The sequence below is a fragment of the Tupaia chinensis genome, unplaced genomic scaffold, assembly GCF_000334495.1.
Source record: "Tupaia chinensis unplaced genomic scaffold, TupChi_1.0 Scaffold000180_1, whole genome shotgun sequence".
NCBI classification, from domain to species: Eukaryota; Metazoa; Chordata; class Mammalia; order Scandentia; family Tupaiidae; genus Tupaia; species Tupaia belangeri.
The window spans coordinates 3,682,589-3,700,490 of NW_006159655.1; the positions used below are offsets into that span (position 1 = coordinate 3,682,589).

The following is a 17,902-nucleotide window of genomic DNA, read 5'->3' on the forward strand; positions in this document are numbered from 1 at the left end:
AAGAGTGTGAGAAAGCAAGCTACGACGTCCAGGACTCAAACCACAGTCAATCATGTGGGAGTCCAGTGCCTTTAACCACCATGCCACCTGCCTGCCCCTGGATGTGATTCTTCAACATTTAAGATCTAATCAGGAGTAAAAAAATAGTTGTTTTATTCGTCTAATGGCCTGGACTTTGAAAGTCCCTTGTTTATAATCACCACCTTTCAACTGCTCTAAGACATTACATACAAAGTGACTACCTTCTGTCATTTTCTTAAATAGCAGCATAAGAGAGGTTTGGGATTTTTTGTTTTATTTATTTATTTTAGATTTTGTATGGTGTGTGCTCACTGGAGAGGAGAGAGACAGAGAGAGGGAAAATAAAAAATTATCCTCCAGGGGAAATGGCCATGCTGCAATCTCCTCTCCTTTACTTCTCACTCAGGATTTTGGGCACGCATGTTCAAGCTCCTAGCATGAGTTTCATGCCACTGGGTCTGGGACTCGAACCACGGTCTGTCACTTGGGAATCCAGCCACCTCAACCACCACGCTATCTGCTGGCCTCAGTTTGTTTTATTTTTGGTGGCTATTTATTTTGTTTTTGTAATTTAATCCAGTATCTCACAGTTTTAGAGTCAGTACATTATTTCCAAAAGAGAAAGTAAAAACAGGATAAGCCAAAGTTGACCAATTACAGTAACATTTATGAGAGCATTAACTGATTGGTGGTATTCTTAATAATGCTGGGAGTATTATACACAAATCAATCTGAAATAGAATCTGTATCTCCTCAATCTGAAGTAAAAATGTTTCTCCTGAAACTAAACTGGAGAGTTGAACATGTGTTCCGTGTCACAGGATTACTTTGGTAATGGTACTTTTCATTTATTTTGCATGAAAAGACCTTTCAGAGTAATTCAAATGGATATATACCTCTTTTCTTTTTAGAGTGATTAGCATTTTCATGAACCTAGTATAGCGATAGTGAGATCTTTTTCATTATTTGTTTTTTTTTTAGTGGCACTTATGCATGTATGTCCAGTATGTTTATCAAGTCATAGGGGCTGGGGTTTGAATTGTAGTCAGCCATGTGGGATCTGGCTTCCTATTCACAGAGCTTAACTGTTGCACTACAGGGCCAGCCCTTGGTCACCTTTGATAAAACAACTTTCAAAGGTTTAGAAAATGACCAACAATAAGTGTAATTTGATTCTTACTTTCACTACAAGGACTTGAGCACTGTATGGAGATCATGATTCAAAAGACTTTAGTTCCATACAGGCCTAAGGTTTAGTTTTTATTCATTCTCAGCTTCCTGGACAAATACAATGCTAAAAATATGCAGTTTTCAAAAACAACTTCCTTCGAAAGAGATAAAGCAAGAAGATATCTGACAGGAGATAGTCAAATTAACACTGTACCAATTTATGGGTCCCCTATAATGGGACCCTGAAGTAAAACCAGCTGAACCCCCACAATGTATATTTAAAGAGAATTTTCGTATATTTTGGAAGAATCATACTGAAGAAGAAATTTCTGGTCCCTATTTTCCCCATAAAAATCAAATATGGATTATAAGTCAGTTAAAATACCAGTTATAAATACAAATCTAACACAACACTCATTATGTTAATATTAATAAAAGCCTGCTATATTTCAGAGTAAACCATGTCCTAAAGGGCGATCAACTTACGATCATCATTTTTTAAAAGACATTTTTGAATTAGGGCACATGCATCTACTAGAAAGAGATAGAGACAATAAGAGGAAAAGTGAGAAATCACCCCCCAGGGGATATGGCCATGCCACAATTTCTTCTCCTTCCAGGATCTTGGGCATACACGTACAAGTGCCCGGCACAATTTTCAAGTCACTGGTTCTAGGACTCAAACCACGGCCAACCACATGGGAAGTCCAGCAACGTGGCCAATATGTCATCTGCTGGTCCCTACAGCACCATTTAATCAATAGGCCTCATCTTGCCATTGAGACCTGCATGAGTTTTCAGAGCATTTCTCAAAGCATAAAAGAAGAAACTATGTTCAGAAAAATTGCCAATCTATCAAGCCAGTATCTCACTTTCTCCCAGCAGTAAACCCTAGGTTTGATTAGAATCAGCTGATTTGTGCTAGTCTCCCTGAGCCCTGTGGTCACTCGTAGCACCATCTGATACCATTCCTCACGCCTCAGCTAGCTAATCACTGTACTCTGCAGTTCTCCTTGTGAGTGCTGGGCTCTGCAGCTCAGGTCATACATGATCAAGAGATGAGATTCTCTGCTGAGAAGCTCTCCAAATCCTTCCCCACTTCCAGACCCTGTGGAGAAGGGAGGCAAGTGAATAAGACAGTTCTAACTGACAACCCAGATACTGACCTCTTCAGGTACTAGTGGCTCGATCATGGGTGCGTCCTCCTGGCGGGCAGCCAGTCGCACAGGGGAGGTAGAAAGCCGCTTTTCCCACTCATTTGTTATGGCAGTGTCTGTTGAGGTTTCTAAAAAGGTTCTTTTCAGTTCACTAATGTTGGTTTGATGTTTCATCAAGTCATCTTGAGTTTTATCTAGCTCCTATATGCAGAACATAACATAAAGAATCCAACAATCAATAAATTACGTTTATTTTCTTTTCAGTGCTTTCATTTAAAAAATAAATAATGTCAATATCATTAGTAGTGAAAATAAAATAGGATCTTGATCCAGGCTCATGACACTACCACAAACACTCTGGCGAAAATGTGATATTTCCACAAAAAAGAGAGAAGAATCTGGTTCACACAAGCATAAAAAAAAAAAAATTAAAATAAACTGTAACTAGTGTAATTCACATGTAACCAGAGTTAAAATAAACACACACACACACACACAGGAAAAGGGGTCTAAATCTAGGAGAGAATAAGGATTAGCGTAAGCTGGGGAGTCATCCCCGCTTATGAACAGGTGAGCACACAGTTCATGCATCATGGTACGAGCCCAAGGGATGCCACTACAAAGAAAACAACACACATAAACATGCACTGGTATATACCAATACCAACCTCTAACATAAGATTACTATGTTTGACATACACATTTTCACCCTTTATTCGCTTAATCAGACTATTCTGAAAAAAGTGGAGAAGAAAAGGGAAAGGTAAGGGACACGGCAGTAAAGGGGACACAATGCCATCCTACACATTGCACCAATGAACATGGTGACCAGCTACGGAGCATGCTGAAAGATCTGAACACTGTAGACGAACAATGACTTTGCACACACTGGTTTCTGCTTTGGTTGTATTTTAAGTTTTCTACCTGTGCCTTGAGCTCTGCATCTTCCTCCTGGTCCGACTGCCAGCATCAAGAAAGAGCGGGAAATAAAGTCTTACCATGCAATTTACTCTCAGATTCAAGAACTATCATCTATAGAAACTTGCTACATGTGGGACCTAGTGTGCTCTTGCACCGCCCTCCGGGCGGGCAGCCAGTCGCACAGGGGAGGTAGAAAGCCGCTTTTCCCACTCATTTGTTATGGCAGTGTCTGTTGAGGTTTCTAAAAAGGTTCTTTTCAGTTCACTAATGTTGGTTTGATGTTTCATCAAGTCATCTTGAGTTTTATCTAGCTCCTATATGCAGAACATAACATAAAGAATCCAACAATCAATAAATTACGTTTATTTTCTTTTCAGTGCTTTCATTTAAAAAATAAATAATGTCAATATCATTAGTAGTGAAAATAAAATAGGATCTTGATCCAGGCTCATGACACTACCACAAACACTCTGGCGAAAATGTGATATTTCCACAAAAAAGAGAGAAGAATCTGGTTCACACAAGCATAAAAAAAAAAAATTAAAATAAACTGTAACTAGTGTAATTCACATGTAACCAGAGTTAAAATAAACACACACACACACACACAGGAAAAGGGGTCTAAATCTAGGAGAGAATAAGGATTAGCGTAAGCTGGGGAGTCATCCCCGCTTATGAACAGGTGAGCACACAGTTCATGCATCATGGTACGAGCCCAAGGGATGCCACTACAAAGAAAACAACACACATAAACATGCACTGGTATATACCAATACCAACCTCTAACATAAGATTACTATGTTTGACATACACATTTTCACCCTTTATTCGCTTAATCAGACTATTCTGAAAAAAGTGGAGAAGAAAAGGGAAAGGTAAGGGACACGGCAGTAAAGGGGACACAATGCCATCCTACACATTGCACCAATGAACATGGTGACCAGCTACGGAGCATGCTGAAAGATCTGAACACTGTAGACGAACAATGACTTTGCACACACTGGTTTCTGCTTTGGTTGTATTTTAAGTTTTCTACCTGTGCCTTGAGCTCTGCATCTTCCTCCTGGTCCGACTGCCAGCATCAAGAAAGAGCGGGAAATAAAGTCTTACCATGCAATTTACTCTCAGATTCAAGAACTATCATCTATAGAAACTTGCTACATGTGGGACCTAGTGTGCTCTTGCACATGGACATCATGTCTTCCTTACACACAAACCACAACCTTCTTGCACACAAATTATGAAGCCTAATGAGACCACAAGAGTAACAGATGTCTGGGTCTGTGGGTCTTTGACATTCTGATGAGCAGATACAGGCACCTGATGGCAGCAACCTTCCAGGGTGGGGCTTGAAGGTCATCCTTAATGAACATTAGAAATGATCCAGGAAGTGTGGGGAGTCAGATTAAAAATAAAGTTCCTGGGACCAGCAGTTAGCGTAATGGCTGTGTCGCTGGACTCCCATGTAGTCAACTGCAGTTCGCGTCCCGGACCCGGTGGCTTAAAACTCACGCACCGTGCCCAAGATCCCGAGAGAAGAATGGAGGAGAAGGGATTGTGGCGTGGCCATCCCCCCTGGGGGGATGATTTCTCGCTTTCTGTCTCTGTCTCTCTCTGTCTGTCTTGCGAGCACACTCACCCTATAGCAAAAACCTCTCCAAAAAAATAAGTAAATAAAGTTCCTAAGAATGGCTATGATTACGCAGTAACAAGAGCTCCCTTGCAGTATGTCATTTCTCACAACAATCTTTTGAGTTTAGCTTATTACTGAGCTGTCGGAAGAATCATGATGCGTCTTTTTCTATGCAAAAACGCATCATGACTTTTCTGGCAACCCAATATAACCCCCAATTTATACACCAGGGAACTGGGGCTCAAAGAATTTAACACAGAGATTCTCACGTTTTCAAATTTCTTGGAACCTCATTTTTTTGAACTTGTATACACATTTAAGAGAGAAAATGGCTATGGGGGATCAGCTGATGGCATAATGGCTATGTTGCTCGATTCCCACATGGCTGACTGTAGTTTGAGTCCTGGACCCTGTGGCTTGAAACTCACACTAGGAATGTCTGGGTGTGTTTGCATGTGTGCCCAAAATCATCAGAGGAGAATGGAGAAGGAGGGAATGTGGCATGGCTACAACCTCTGGGGAGTAATTTCTCGCTTTCAGTCTCTTTGTCTCTGTGTCTCTGGTGAGGGCATGTGCCCTATACCAAAAATCTCTAAGTTAAAAATGTTTGAAAGCTACAAAGAAAGAAAAGAAAGCAACAACTGTCAAAATTGCCATCATCTCTTTAAAATGTAGATAGGGAATTTTTTTTTTTTTTGAGAGGTTTTCGCTAGGAAGCGAGAAATCACCCCCCAGGGTGGATGGCCATGCCGCAATCCCTTCTCCTTCATTCTCTTCTTGGGATCTTGGGCATGCACGTACAAGCGCCCAGCGTTAGTTTAAGCCGCCAGGTCTAGGACTTGAACCATGGTCGACTATGTGGGAGTCCAGCGACATAGCCATTATGCTAACTGCTGGTCCCTAGATAGGGTAATTTTTGAATTAAAAAAATGCAATAGATTCATCCTGTTGCCACTTAATTATCCTTACTTTTCTAGTTTCAAGCACCTGTCTAGTCCTTGGAGTGGTATGTGAGTACAAAGAATTAGGTAAGTAGGACAAGGTACGTGTGCCGGTAAAGCTGTTTCTTACCGTGTCTGGCTCTCTAGCCAAGGGCTTGGGCTTTTGCCCTGGGTTGCCAGAAAAGACCCAAAGAGGAATAACAGGGGAGAAAGTCACACCCAAGCAAGTGGCCTTAAGTAAGTCAATCTGGGTCTAGGTTTTCTAATCTGCCAAAGCAGACAAAACTGCCTACTCTACAGACTCCACACTAAGCTGACCATCTCAAGAGAAGAGAAAGTGCTTGAAAAAATGGTACAGAACCCACGAAAACTTTAACATGGTACTGGTGTCATGCTAATTCTTATGTTGGTGGGTTCATAGCTATCTATTTTTAAATCTCACAATCTACCTATGTTACATGTATTTCCTAACATGCTTTAAATGTTATGTAAGAAATTTAAAAACTATAGAAATTTAAAGAATTGTTAAAATCTCTTTCATTTATAGCACATGTTAGCATTCCAATGGAATTTATCAAATGTACTAACATGTAGCTACTTCTCACAAAATCAAGATGTAGTTTTTTTTTATATTTGGCATAGAAAATTATCAACCTGTAAGTTTCGTATGTGGTTGTTACAAAAATTTGGATAATACTTTTACAATGAAGTATTATCTTTAACGTTAAAAATTAAGAGTTTCAAGCTTTGAACTCTAGCATTCCAAAGGAAAAAACCCAATAAAATACCATTAGGAAATATTTTTTGAAGATATTTTCAATGAGGTGATATATATACACCACTTACAATTTTAGTTCTTTCAGGATACCAACTAGAAAATATTATTATGATTGGATGATGTAAAAAATAATGTTATGATTTAAAATAAACATTAAAATAAAAAGCTAAATTTTACTAGCACTTCAGGAAATAAACATATTTACTTCCATCATCATGGATAAATATTGTTTCTACAGCAATTTTAATTCATTATTGTTAGAGAAGTTTTGAAAAAAACAACAGAAGTCACACACATATAGATGCATTCATATTTAATGTGTTCTAAAGAATAAAGGAGAAATAGAAGAGCATTCCTCTTAGCACAGTTCAATATGATTACATATTTTTCAACAAAGTACTAATAGTAATTTGCTAATTTTCTTTTCCTTAGATAATTCATTTCCTATGAATAACCTAGACTATATAAAGTTACAAAATGAGTTAAGAGAAGTATAAAGGGTCTTCAAAAAATGAATAAGAAATGAGTATTATAAAAAAAAAAAAAACTATGCCTGGCTTTTTTTCCATGAACTTTTGAAGCACCCTTGTATTATTTTAACAAGTGTTACTGGACCAATTGTGATTTTAAAAGGTATCTATATATAGCCAATAGGCTATCATTAAACTGTGACTCTTCTCCCTGCTGTCCATGGCTATCATACATCAATAACCTCTTATTCGGGACAGGTGAATACTTTCTTTTGAACAGAATATTAACTGGAGGCCAGCAGGTCACCACCTGTGGTAGTTAAGGTGCTGGACTCCCACATAGCTGAGCATGGTTCGAGCCTACACCTGACAGCTTGAAAATCAGGGCAGGCGAGTGTGCGCATGCCCAAAATCCTGAGACCAAGAATAGAGAAGGGATTGTGGTGTGGCCATCTACTTGAGGGGTAATTCTTCACTTCCCCTCTCTGTCTCTCTCTCTCTGTCTCTCTTAGGTGAGTGCGTGTGCTCTATGACAAAAACCTAAACAAGAAAATAAAAAGTAAGTATCAATGATATAGGCAAGTGGTTCTTAAATATGATTCTAAGATAGATTAACAGAGTCAAAAGCACCCTGGCACCTGCTGGAAAGAAAACTTTCTGAGTCCCATCCCAGCCCTACTGAACGACAAACATGAGTCTGGACACCACCACCACCACCACCACCCCCCACCCCCCGGTAATTCTGATGCAGGCCAGTGTTTGAGAACCAATGGTCTAGGCAGTATACTACATATTTAACTCCCCCTGTTCAAGATAGACTATATCTCTACTCTGAAAACTAGTATGTGGAGCTCTCAAATGCCAAGCTTCCCCACCAGCATTTCTGTCCATCAATGACACCAACTCGTTATGATACCAACCTCGGTGGCAGTGGTTTCCCCATCGGCTGCCGTGTCTGTCCGCTCACTGTCAGTCTGTTGACCACAGAAGTGATCAGGTTCCAGGAGGGAGGCAGAGACAGAAAATAAATCCAGCTGGTTAAATAAGGTTCAGCACAGATCCAACAACTCACTTTCTTTCTCTGTGATCTGTATCATTCTACCTTCCCGTGAGAATGCAGGTCCAAGCAAAAGCAAAAGAAGGGCCAGAGCTAGGTGTCATAACAGAGTGGACTCAGAGGAAGACCCGAGGCGCACAGTCTGCAGGAACTGCAGGAACTGCACTGGCCAAACCCACTTGCCTGGTTCTAGGTCGTAGGAAGACCAATTTGTCACTTTCCCCCTCCCCCTCATACTAAAACACCCAAAAAGGTCTAAACCTATCTAATGCAAGTAAAACTGATGAAAAGATATCTCTAGCTATACTTCCAGTAATGTGTCACATTTGAAAGGTAAATGAAAACACCAATTTACATAAAAAGCTACTGTAACAGTCACTGGACTTTCAGCCCCTCATTTATACCATTTTGATAATTTATAGCATTTATGACCACCAGGCTGTCTGCATTACCTATTAATTATAAAAAGCACATGCCAGTGACTCACAGGCATATGTTTTGTATATGAAAAATGTAGCTCAATTTTCAAGTAGCACTGCTAACTAGATATTTTTAAAGACTGTATGTTATGTTTATTTTGTCCACCCTCTAATATAAAGAGGTATATCAAAGTATGTATTTAAACATCTTGTTCTAAAAATTCTAAAAATATGATTCAAATGAAGCCAAAAAAATTGAAAATAAAAAGACAAGATATATATAGAGAGGCATCTACTTGGAAACAAATAAAACAAAGCACAGCATTTGACAGAGCCTAGGTTTTCAGAGAAGAATAGTAATGTTCAGACTGGCTTTTAATCTGTTTCACAGGGATTTAACAATTTAAAACAAAAACTATTTTCTCTTGAATAGAGTAGAGCCATGGACACCTAAACGACCTAATATAATCGTAACTGACTTTCCTTCTACAAATATCAACTAATCATTGATAAAATTCTCTCGATCAAAAATTTGTGATTAATATTTTGAAAACTAAAATTGGAGGTCTGAAACCGAATCTGCTTCTTAAAATAATCACTTTACTTCAAAGAAAAAGAAATGTCAAGATAGGATGACTGGGAGTGTTGTTTCTAAATGACATAACTGGCTAAGTTGATTTGGTGGCAATTATCCGGGCTTTCATTTTAAGTATTCCTAAATAAAAAGAGCTGGGATGGATACTTGTCACATGTGTCCAGGGATGCCATCTGGGCAGACTTGCTGCCAGACCTAAACAGAAAATAGTTTCTATAGGTCAGAAAAGGAAGCATGTTGCCACACTTCCATGACCTGACTGCCTTGGGTGACACTGGGGGAAGGGGATGGTTATTAATTTCTTTACAAGGGTGATGATTGCTATGGTATTAGCATGGCTTCACCAACTGACAGCTCTGAGAAAGGCCAGTTTGAATTAGCAAGAAAGAGATAGGTTATTTGTTCAAGTGTACAAAATAATTCAAAGATCTTAGGCTGTCAAGAATAAATAAGAGTGATCTGTGCTTAGAGTCTTAATTAGTCACGTCAAATACTTTCAAATTCTTCACAGTATTTCTCCTCCTACATAGATGATTTCTCTTACAGTTTTAAAACATACCTCAATAAGTATCTTAGCATTAGAGTACAGTTGGAATTGAGAGCGAGGGGTCTGATGTCAGACTGACATGATATGAAATCTTTGCTGTTCAAATCTGAGACACACTGGGCACATTTCATGTTCTAATCTGTGTTTCCTTTTTGTAAAATAAGAAAATAGCCAACCTGATTGTATCAGGTAATGATATATATAATTATGTAATATCTGACACACATAGTTAAAAAATGCTTAAGATAATTATATGTTATCTTAATATCATATTACAAAATTATTACTACTATTTTTCCTAACTATAAATAAATAGCCTAGGCTATATCTAAACTCTCTCAACTGCTTACTCAGCACCTAGGCGTAAGTCAACAGCATAATGCCTGCTCAATAAATAGCTAAAAACTAAAGAGATAAAGGCTGAATAAAGCAGCTTTTAGAACAACTGTCACTTATATAATGTACTAGGACTACACAAAACTGCAAATGTATAGCACATTATGAACTATCATATAATACTATGTTTGCATAACTTAAAACATTATAGTTGATCAATTAATTTTTCTTCCAGTTTTGAATTCATTTTTTTGCATTATCAAAAAATTACTCAGAAATTCATATGTAATTACATTTTATGGTACTAAGTTATGAACTAAATGAATCTTATTAATTAACCTATTTTTAAAATTTTTACTATAGGGTGTGTGTGCTCACCTGAACGAGAGAGAGAAAGACAGAGAAGGAAAGTAAGAAATCACTCCCCTCCCACCCCAGCAGGGATGACCACACTGCAATCCATTCTCCTCCATTCTTCTCTCAGGATTTTGAGCACACCTGTACATGTGCCCAGTATGTTTTTCAGGCTGCTGGGTCTGGGACTTGAGCTGTGGAGTTAGCCATGTGGGATCCAGCACCTTAACTACCCCACCACCTGCTGGCCCTCATCTTATGTTTTTTAATAGATAATTTGAGGGGCCGGCAAGTGGCATGGTGGTTAAAGGCACTGGACTCCCACATGGCCGACCACGGTTCAAGTCTTGGACCTGGTGGCTTGCTTTCTCACTTCCTCTCTCTCTCTCTCTCTGTCTCTCTCTGATCAAACTGAAAAATAATAATGATATAATAATAAATAAAGTTAAAATAATTCTTTAAAAAATAGATAATTTGATATTTTGCCCCTTTGATTTTATCATTCTGAAAGTGCAAAAGAAAAGAAATGATTGGCCAACAGTTTTCTAGTTTAGATGATTAAGACTTTCTATACTGGGCTTCAGTCTTGAAAAAGACTGGGACTAATTAAGTCACTATTACTTCTGAGAAATGTAAGCAGTGATGATAAAACATTTAAAAAGAATTATAACCATCCTGATTTTGCAAAATGAAAGTGACAGAGCTGAACTGTATGTTAAGAAGTCACCTGGTTTAGCTGCCAAAGTGCTTCAGGCCTACAGCATAAAACAGGCCATGTAAGCAGCTAGCCATTTTTTTTTTTTTAACGGAATGACCTAAATATGAGTTCTCTGGCTCAGCCTGAACTAGAATGCACAGCTCTTAACATTTGGGTCCAGAGACAACACTGAACAGATGGCCAACTACAAAGCCTGGTAGTACAGGCTGGAGTTGAGGGTGGAGGAGTCTTCGGTGGTCAGAGGTTTGCAACAGCAAGGACAGTTATGACTGGGAAGATCCAATCATGCATTCGCTAGCTTGCAACAATTAACTGCTGTGATTTGTTTTGCTGATGTAATGCAGACATGCCCAAGTTTAACATTAATTCTCATGCACTGATTACAACGAGATGTATACCCTGGATTAGGCACAAGATCTGTGTGGTTGTCTATATAGAGGTTCAAGCAGTTATTCAGAATTTAGAAAAGCCTCAAACAGCAATCTCTTTTTCTTTGTTAGCTTGATGACTAAATCTACTGCTGACAGAAAAATAAATCTCTACGATAAAAGGTCTTTGATGATAATTTTGTGTTAACTGCAGCATGTTCTAGTCTTACACTATCCGACAATATTGACACTATAAGAAATAGGTGATAGTAAAACCTAGAATTGATAGTAGTTCTCAATAGATTTTCTAAGTGTAACTACCTCTGTTGGATCTAGCTAACAGAAATATACAACCCAAGAACCCTGAAAAGTACTCTTACGCAGTGTTAATGAACAAGCCTAGACTTTTATTTAAAACATTTGTGAGACTATTCACTTTTTCTTTTGGCTGCAATGCACTGGTCCTGGAACCACTAAATATAGATACTTACACACCTCTCAATTCTGTACCTCACAGGAGCAGCTTACACTCTGACTTTCTAGCTGAGCACAGAACTGAACATTCTCACTTTCCTTTTTTGGTGTTGCTTTGATTTGTGATTTTTTTTTTTCTCCCTCTTAAATGTTAGGAGTGATGGGCTTGTCTCCTGCTTACATGGCCTTGCTTTGTGGGAACAGGAGAGCTGGCGGCAACCTGGGGAGAGGTGTGGGCAGGATGGTCCATGACAGCCAGCTCCCCTAGTGGCAACTTCTGTCCTTTTCCTCTATGCTCTATTTGAAGCCAGGAGAAAGGGAAACTGCTGTGCTGTTCATAGGGTGTGGTAGGGTGGGAGAGGAGCCCATTAAGAGGAAAAATGATTGGCTATGGCGTCAATCAGCCAATTGTTTAGACAAAAGCCGGGAGGGCAGGGGCAGTGGTGTGCCTTCCAGGATGGAGGCCAAAGGCTCAGAGTCTTCTCCATTAGACTCAGGTCTGGCTGGGAGCCATAGAGGCCTCTCCACCTTCATCAACCTAACCCCACTGTCAAAATGTGGGGATTTTTTGGGCTCATGCTGGAGTTGAAAGAATCTCCACATCTGATATGTGCTCTGGCATCACCAGGCCTGATGAAATTTCAGCCTGTTTCTGTGTCCTACAGAAACCTCAAATGTGTTGTCTCGTGGTTGGTTTGGGACACCGCAGCACTGCACACAGCAGATCCTGGTCCTACCAATGGCTTGAGGTCATGTGTTTTAAACTGCTCAAGACATTCTTTTTGACCCCACACAGTGTGGGATCTGCTCCATCCCCAGGAGTAACAGTGGCAGTCCAGCGATGGCAATCCCTTAGCTCCAGGGTGGAGCAGTGGGCATTCCCTTAGCTCCAGGGTGGAGACGCCCTTGCAGTGTTGGAAAGCTACCCAGATGATGAGGCGCCCTTCCCTTGGTGGAGCGCTCTCTCACCTCTACTGGAGTATCAGATCACTTAGGTCGAAAGCTACATATCGGTCTTCGATGTGACTGCCCTTATCAAACGGTAACTGAACAGAACCTTTACCTTAGCCCTGATCTTTTCCACAGTTCATGGCTGTGTACAACTGAGACCTTCACCCCACGTAGAGCTAGTGGGTAGCAGAGCGACTCCAGGTCGGGCTCAGACTGCTACATCCACATGGTGTTGTGCCTAACCCTGGGGCCCGGGTTGGACTCCCCCCCCCACCAACAAAAACCTCAACAGATTGGCACAGACAATAAATGAGGCTCTGAAAGTAGGACTACTATCGCAGCAGCCGGCTAACACTGTTTCAGACTGAAGCACGGAACACGAGGGGACGTGTGTTCCATGCCGAGGTACACACCTCTTCCTCTGAACTGTCACTCGGGTCATGGTCTAGGGAGGCGCTCAAGGAGGCCGCCTTGGGCTCCAGGTAGCAGAGACACAGAGCCAGAGGGAAGGAGAGAGTGAGGGCATATGGCACTGAGAAGGAGGCGGACAGCAGGAAGAAAAAGATGAAGAGGAAACAAGGCACAAGGGAGGGCGAGCGGATCGGGAGGTAATGCTGCAAGCTCTGGGGCAGGAGGTTGGTTTCAGAAAGGTTGGGGAAAGAGAGGTACCCATCGTCATCTAGGAGAGAGGGAAATGACTCCGGGAGCTGCAAGGAGAAGGAAAACAGGGTGGTCCCCTTGCCGGTTTGCTGTCTGTAGCTAAAAGCTACATCTTGCTCCCCTAAGTAAGGCTTCCCCTGGCTGTCAGAGTCCAGGGAGGATTCTGCGTGCATGTGCTCAGCTCCGGGCGGTGCTTGCCGTTCATTCTCCTTGCACCTCCTACGGAGCGCCGTGGGAGATGCTGGGGCACAATGGGTTGATGGGGGTGACAGGGGACATGAGTCAGTGCCAAGCCCAGGTGACTGATGTGAAAGAGACAGAGAGAGACAGAAAGCAGCAAACAGAGGTGCAAAAGGACAAAAAGAAAACTGCAATTAGTTAATTTTCTTATGGGAATCAACATAAAATTGTAAAACAAGAATTTTAGCACTAGGGTTGCTCATGAATTTTAAAGTATTCAAGCTGCATGCCAATGTTGCCACGAATGGCCACGGTTCTCCCATTAGGCCATTTGATACAGGGTGGGATTTTTAAAAGTCAGAACAGAAGCTATTTGTGGGCAATCCCAAAGTGTTCATGTTTCACATGATCAGAACAATTTCACTTTAGACCAGCAACTCTAGACCGTTGTAGAGTTTTGAGACCAAACATTACTCTTTGGTAACTTATATTCAAGACTTTCAATAACCTTCTCCTGATCTCCAGGTAATAGATGTTCGGCTGGATGAAAATGAAAATGAAATCCAATCCAAATTTTGATTATTAAAAAAAAAAAAAGCAAACACTCTAGCATTACTTCTTTCTTACATCCAATTACATTTGAAATAACTGAGTTTCTAAATCAAGAAGTTTCTGGCCCCACTCCTATCTGATAAGCAGTCACAATCAGGCAATTCAACAGTGAGCATTTCAGGATCTCTGACTCCACACAAGAATTGAGGTTCCTTTGAAAATTCTTCTACTGTGGCTCCTAGAGGATGCTCTGTGGAGCTTCAACTCTAATTAGTGGTTTCAACAAACTGACTAGTGAAAAGAATGTGTTTTTTTGTAATATGGTATGCAAGTGTTTACTTTCTATTTTTTGTGGTCCGTAAATAATTGAATGATACAATTTCCCAGCCTTCTGGTTTTACTTGCCAGATAAATGGCACATGTCTACCTCTGGACAAATCCTTGCTGCAACGACAAAAGCAGGCATTCCCAAAGAACACTCTCCCCAGTGAGCTCCAGCTTTTACGAGGCAAGTGAAGCTTGTGCCCATTCTCCCTGGGCCCTGTTGGTCTGCAGGACCAAATGCCAGCTTCCTCTGCAGGTGCTGGAGAGGCTGCTGAGCAACGTGGGAAAGGAGAGAAAGCAAACCCCAAGGGAGACCTGGGCAGAACACAGGAGCTGCTACAGCTGGGGAAGTTCAAAACGAGGTCACATAATCAGACTACTGCTGTGGCTGTGTGTGTGCATGCGTGCATGGCGTGTGCGTGTGTGTGTGTGTGTTTTGCCTAGCGACCTGATAGCATGGAAATTACCCAGCCTGCTTTGTGATGGTTAGCTAATCGGTTAAAAAAAAACGTGACCTTCTATGCCACTTTTGGAAGATGAGGAAGAATAACAAAAGTTTAATCTTTATGATGCTTATTAAAGTGGTTTTTATAAACTAGCCAGACAGGTATCACCCGTGCACATGCATGATCACAGGTACAGCTCTCCTGAAGGTTTTCTATTCAACGTCCTGGCATCCCAGAGACTCAGATGATGAGGGGAGTCATGCTGCCTTTTCACTTCCCCCTAGCCTAAATGGCACAAAGTGAGGACATTTCAGTGCTACATTCTACATAAACGTGGTGGTCTTTTACAATAGAATACAGTGACTGTGCCTAGACCTATTTGGGGTGCAGACTAAAAATCATTTACTTTTACATGCCACCAAAAGGTATTAACATATTTATGAGAATCGTATATTGGCATGGATGACTTCAAGATATTTTGTACTGACTAAGTATCAGAGCCACATACTGATTTTGCAGGAGTGCCTTCTTCTACGTCCTTTTGAAAGCCTGCCTTGACGTAATTGGCAGGAAGAGTGTAAAAATGAATTCAGAACAGAGCACACTGTAGCAGAAAACACCAGCCAAATGTGATCCCTGTGCTTATTTTTTCGTATTTGTCAGATACATGGGCTCTTCAAAAAAGTGTATGGAAAGAGAATATTATGAAAAAAAAAATCTCTACATATTTCAAAATGTTCTGCACCAAAACAGACTCACATTAAACAAACTTTTTCATGCCCCCTTATAAATAGGTTTATTCCTAAAAGAAAAAAAAAAAAAGAATTGAGTCACTTGGAAAATGATCATATAACAAAAATTTACTTTTTGATCTATCAAGATGTTACTGCTATATTCTTGCCAAAGGGAACACTTTTCTGAATAGTCTCAGGTAGTGGCCCCCATCACATAAATCCATATTTGAAGAGCCCACATGCAAAAGAGCACTGGTGGGCCAAGCTTACTCAAATTTTTGGACAATCTGTAGGTTATACAAGCATTTTTGTTATGCTGTTTCTTCTCATCCGGTACTCTGAACATTCCATGAATCACTCTGCTTTTCCATTACTATTATATGGAAACCTCTCAATGTGTTTTTTGACCTTAAAATTGCTATATAGGGCTGGATCATTACGAATTAACATCATGTTTTAAAATAATGTTGAAAAAGAAGGGTGAAACTAATGCCATTAAAAATTAATGAATAAAACACCTGGAGAAACTAGTGCCAAATTAATTTTTTGTGTTTCACTGTAAGCTTCTGCCTTAATATCACGGTTTAGTATCACTTTTCCAAATAAGGCCACTCACAACTTTGCTGTTCAAATTATTCTAAAAAAGAAAATGGCGTATAAACACTCAAGCTAGGGCCACTCAGCGTATGTGTGGTAGGAAGAATGGCACTGTGGTTACTGTTTATCTAGAAAAATATGCTGTACTTGGGTAGGAGAATGGGGCCAGAAACAATTAAATAGCTTTCGTGACAATTCTGAAATGTGATCCCAAACAGCAAAGTATAAAACACCACCCAAAGTATTTGTAAAATATACATGCAGGACAGCTGTTGAAAGTCTCGTATAGCACACAGTTGTTAAAATAAAAAAATTCCCAAAAGTTAAAAAAGAAACTTTCATAGGAAAAAAACGTTGAAACAAGAATTATAATTTAAAAATGGATACATGAATGTGACTAGTGCTGAAAATAGGAATGACCCTAAGTCTTAACATATTCCTGGTTTACATCTTCAGAATTTTTTAATCGCTCTTAAAAGCTGGAGCCAGCTCTAGGAGGCAGCCTGGGAGCTGTACCTTTCCCTCGTGCCGGATCGCGGAGACAGGTGTGGCTTCCTCTGCCTTTCTCCGTTTGTCCTCTTCCTCGTCCCGCTCCTCCTCGGCCTTTTTCTCCGGAGTCACAGTGGTGATCAAGTTGGTCTGAGAGATGCCCTTTGTTGTGGCGTACTGGCCAGTACCAACCTCTGCAGCAGACACAGAATCCTTCATGTATATTTCATGGTTTTCATTCACTGATGCTAAAAGCAAATACAATTGGAGAAAAAAAAATCTGAAATAGTTAAGTCGGAAGACAGATGCACAACACCAGTTTTCCCATTACTGGGAAAAACAAAACAAAACACCAAAACATATCATCATGGAATCAGCAGTGCAGGTACCTTCATCTAAGCACTACCATACACTCGTCTTTCTGCATTTCCTAAGCCACTGTTTTCAAACTTATTTGAATACTCATGTCTGTATTCTGGCAGAATAATTTTCATCCATTGTCAGGCTCTCTGGTGAGAGAGCGTATGAGGGTGGACGTGAGTGGAAGGATGGAAGCTGAGGCTGAGCTGCTGCCGAGTTTGTTACCCCTTGAATGGCAGGGCACCAGCACTGGGCACCTAATGGCAAGTTCTACAACTAATAAGCAGTATTTGCAGTAGACACTTAACTTAATACACTTGATCTTGAACATATCTTTTTTGTTACTGTTTTTTGAGAGGTTTTTGCTATAGGGTGCGTGTGCTCACCAGAAAGACAGAGACAGAGAGACAGAAAGCGAGAAATCACCCCCCCTCTAGGGGGGATGGTCACGCTGCAGTCCCTTCTCAGGATCTTGGGAAAGAGAATGCACAAATAAAATTAGACCCTAGAAATACGTGCATGAGGAGTGTCTCTTTTCACTATGAGACTATGTGTGTCTTTTCCCACACACTCACATTTGACAATAAACATTGTGTTTTAAACTAGAACCTGCACAAATCTCATTTGACTAAGAATAAGGTAAAAATGAC

General features: G+C 40.4%; 1 protein-coding gene across 1 annotated transcript in view; it reads right to left on the reverse strand.

Moving 5' to 3' along the window:
- EPB41L3 (erythrocyte membrane protein band 4.1 like 3) overlaps positions 1 to 17,902 on the reverse strand; it is a 116,283-nt gene that overhangs the window by 14,643 nt on the left and 83,738 nt on the right. Inside the window, 4 exon segments of the mRNA XM_027771051.1 lie at positions 2,358 to 2,549; positions 4,306 to 4,341; positions 8,012 to 8,065; positions 13,324 to 13,872. Coding sequence (XP_027626852.1) covers positions 2,358 to 2,549; positions 4,306 to 4,341; positions 8,012 to 8,065; positions 13,324 to 13,872 — 831 coding nt within the window.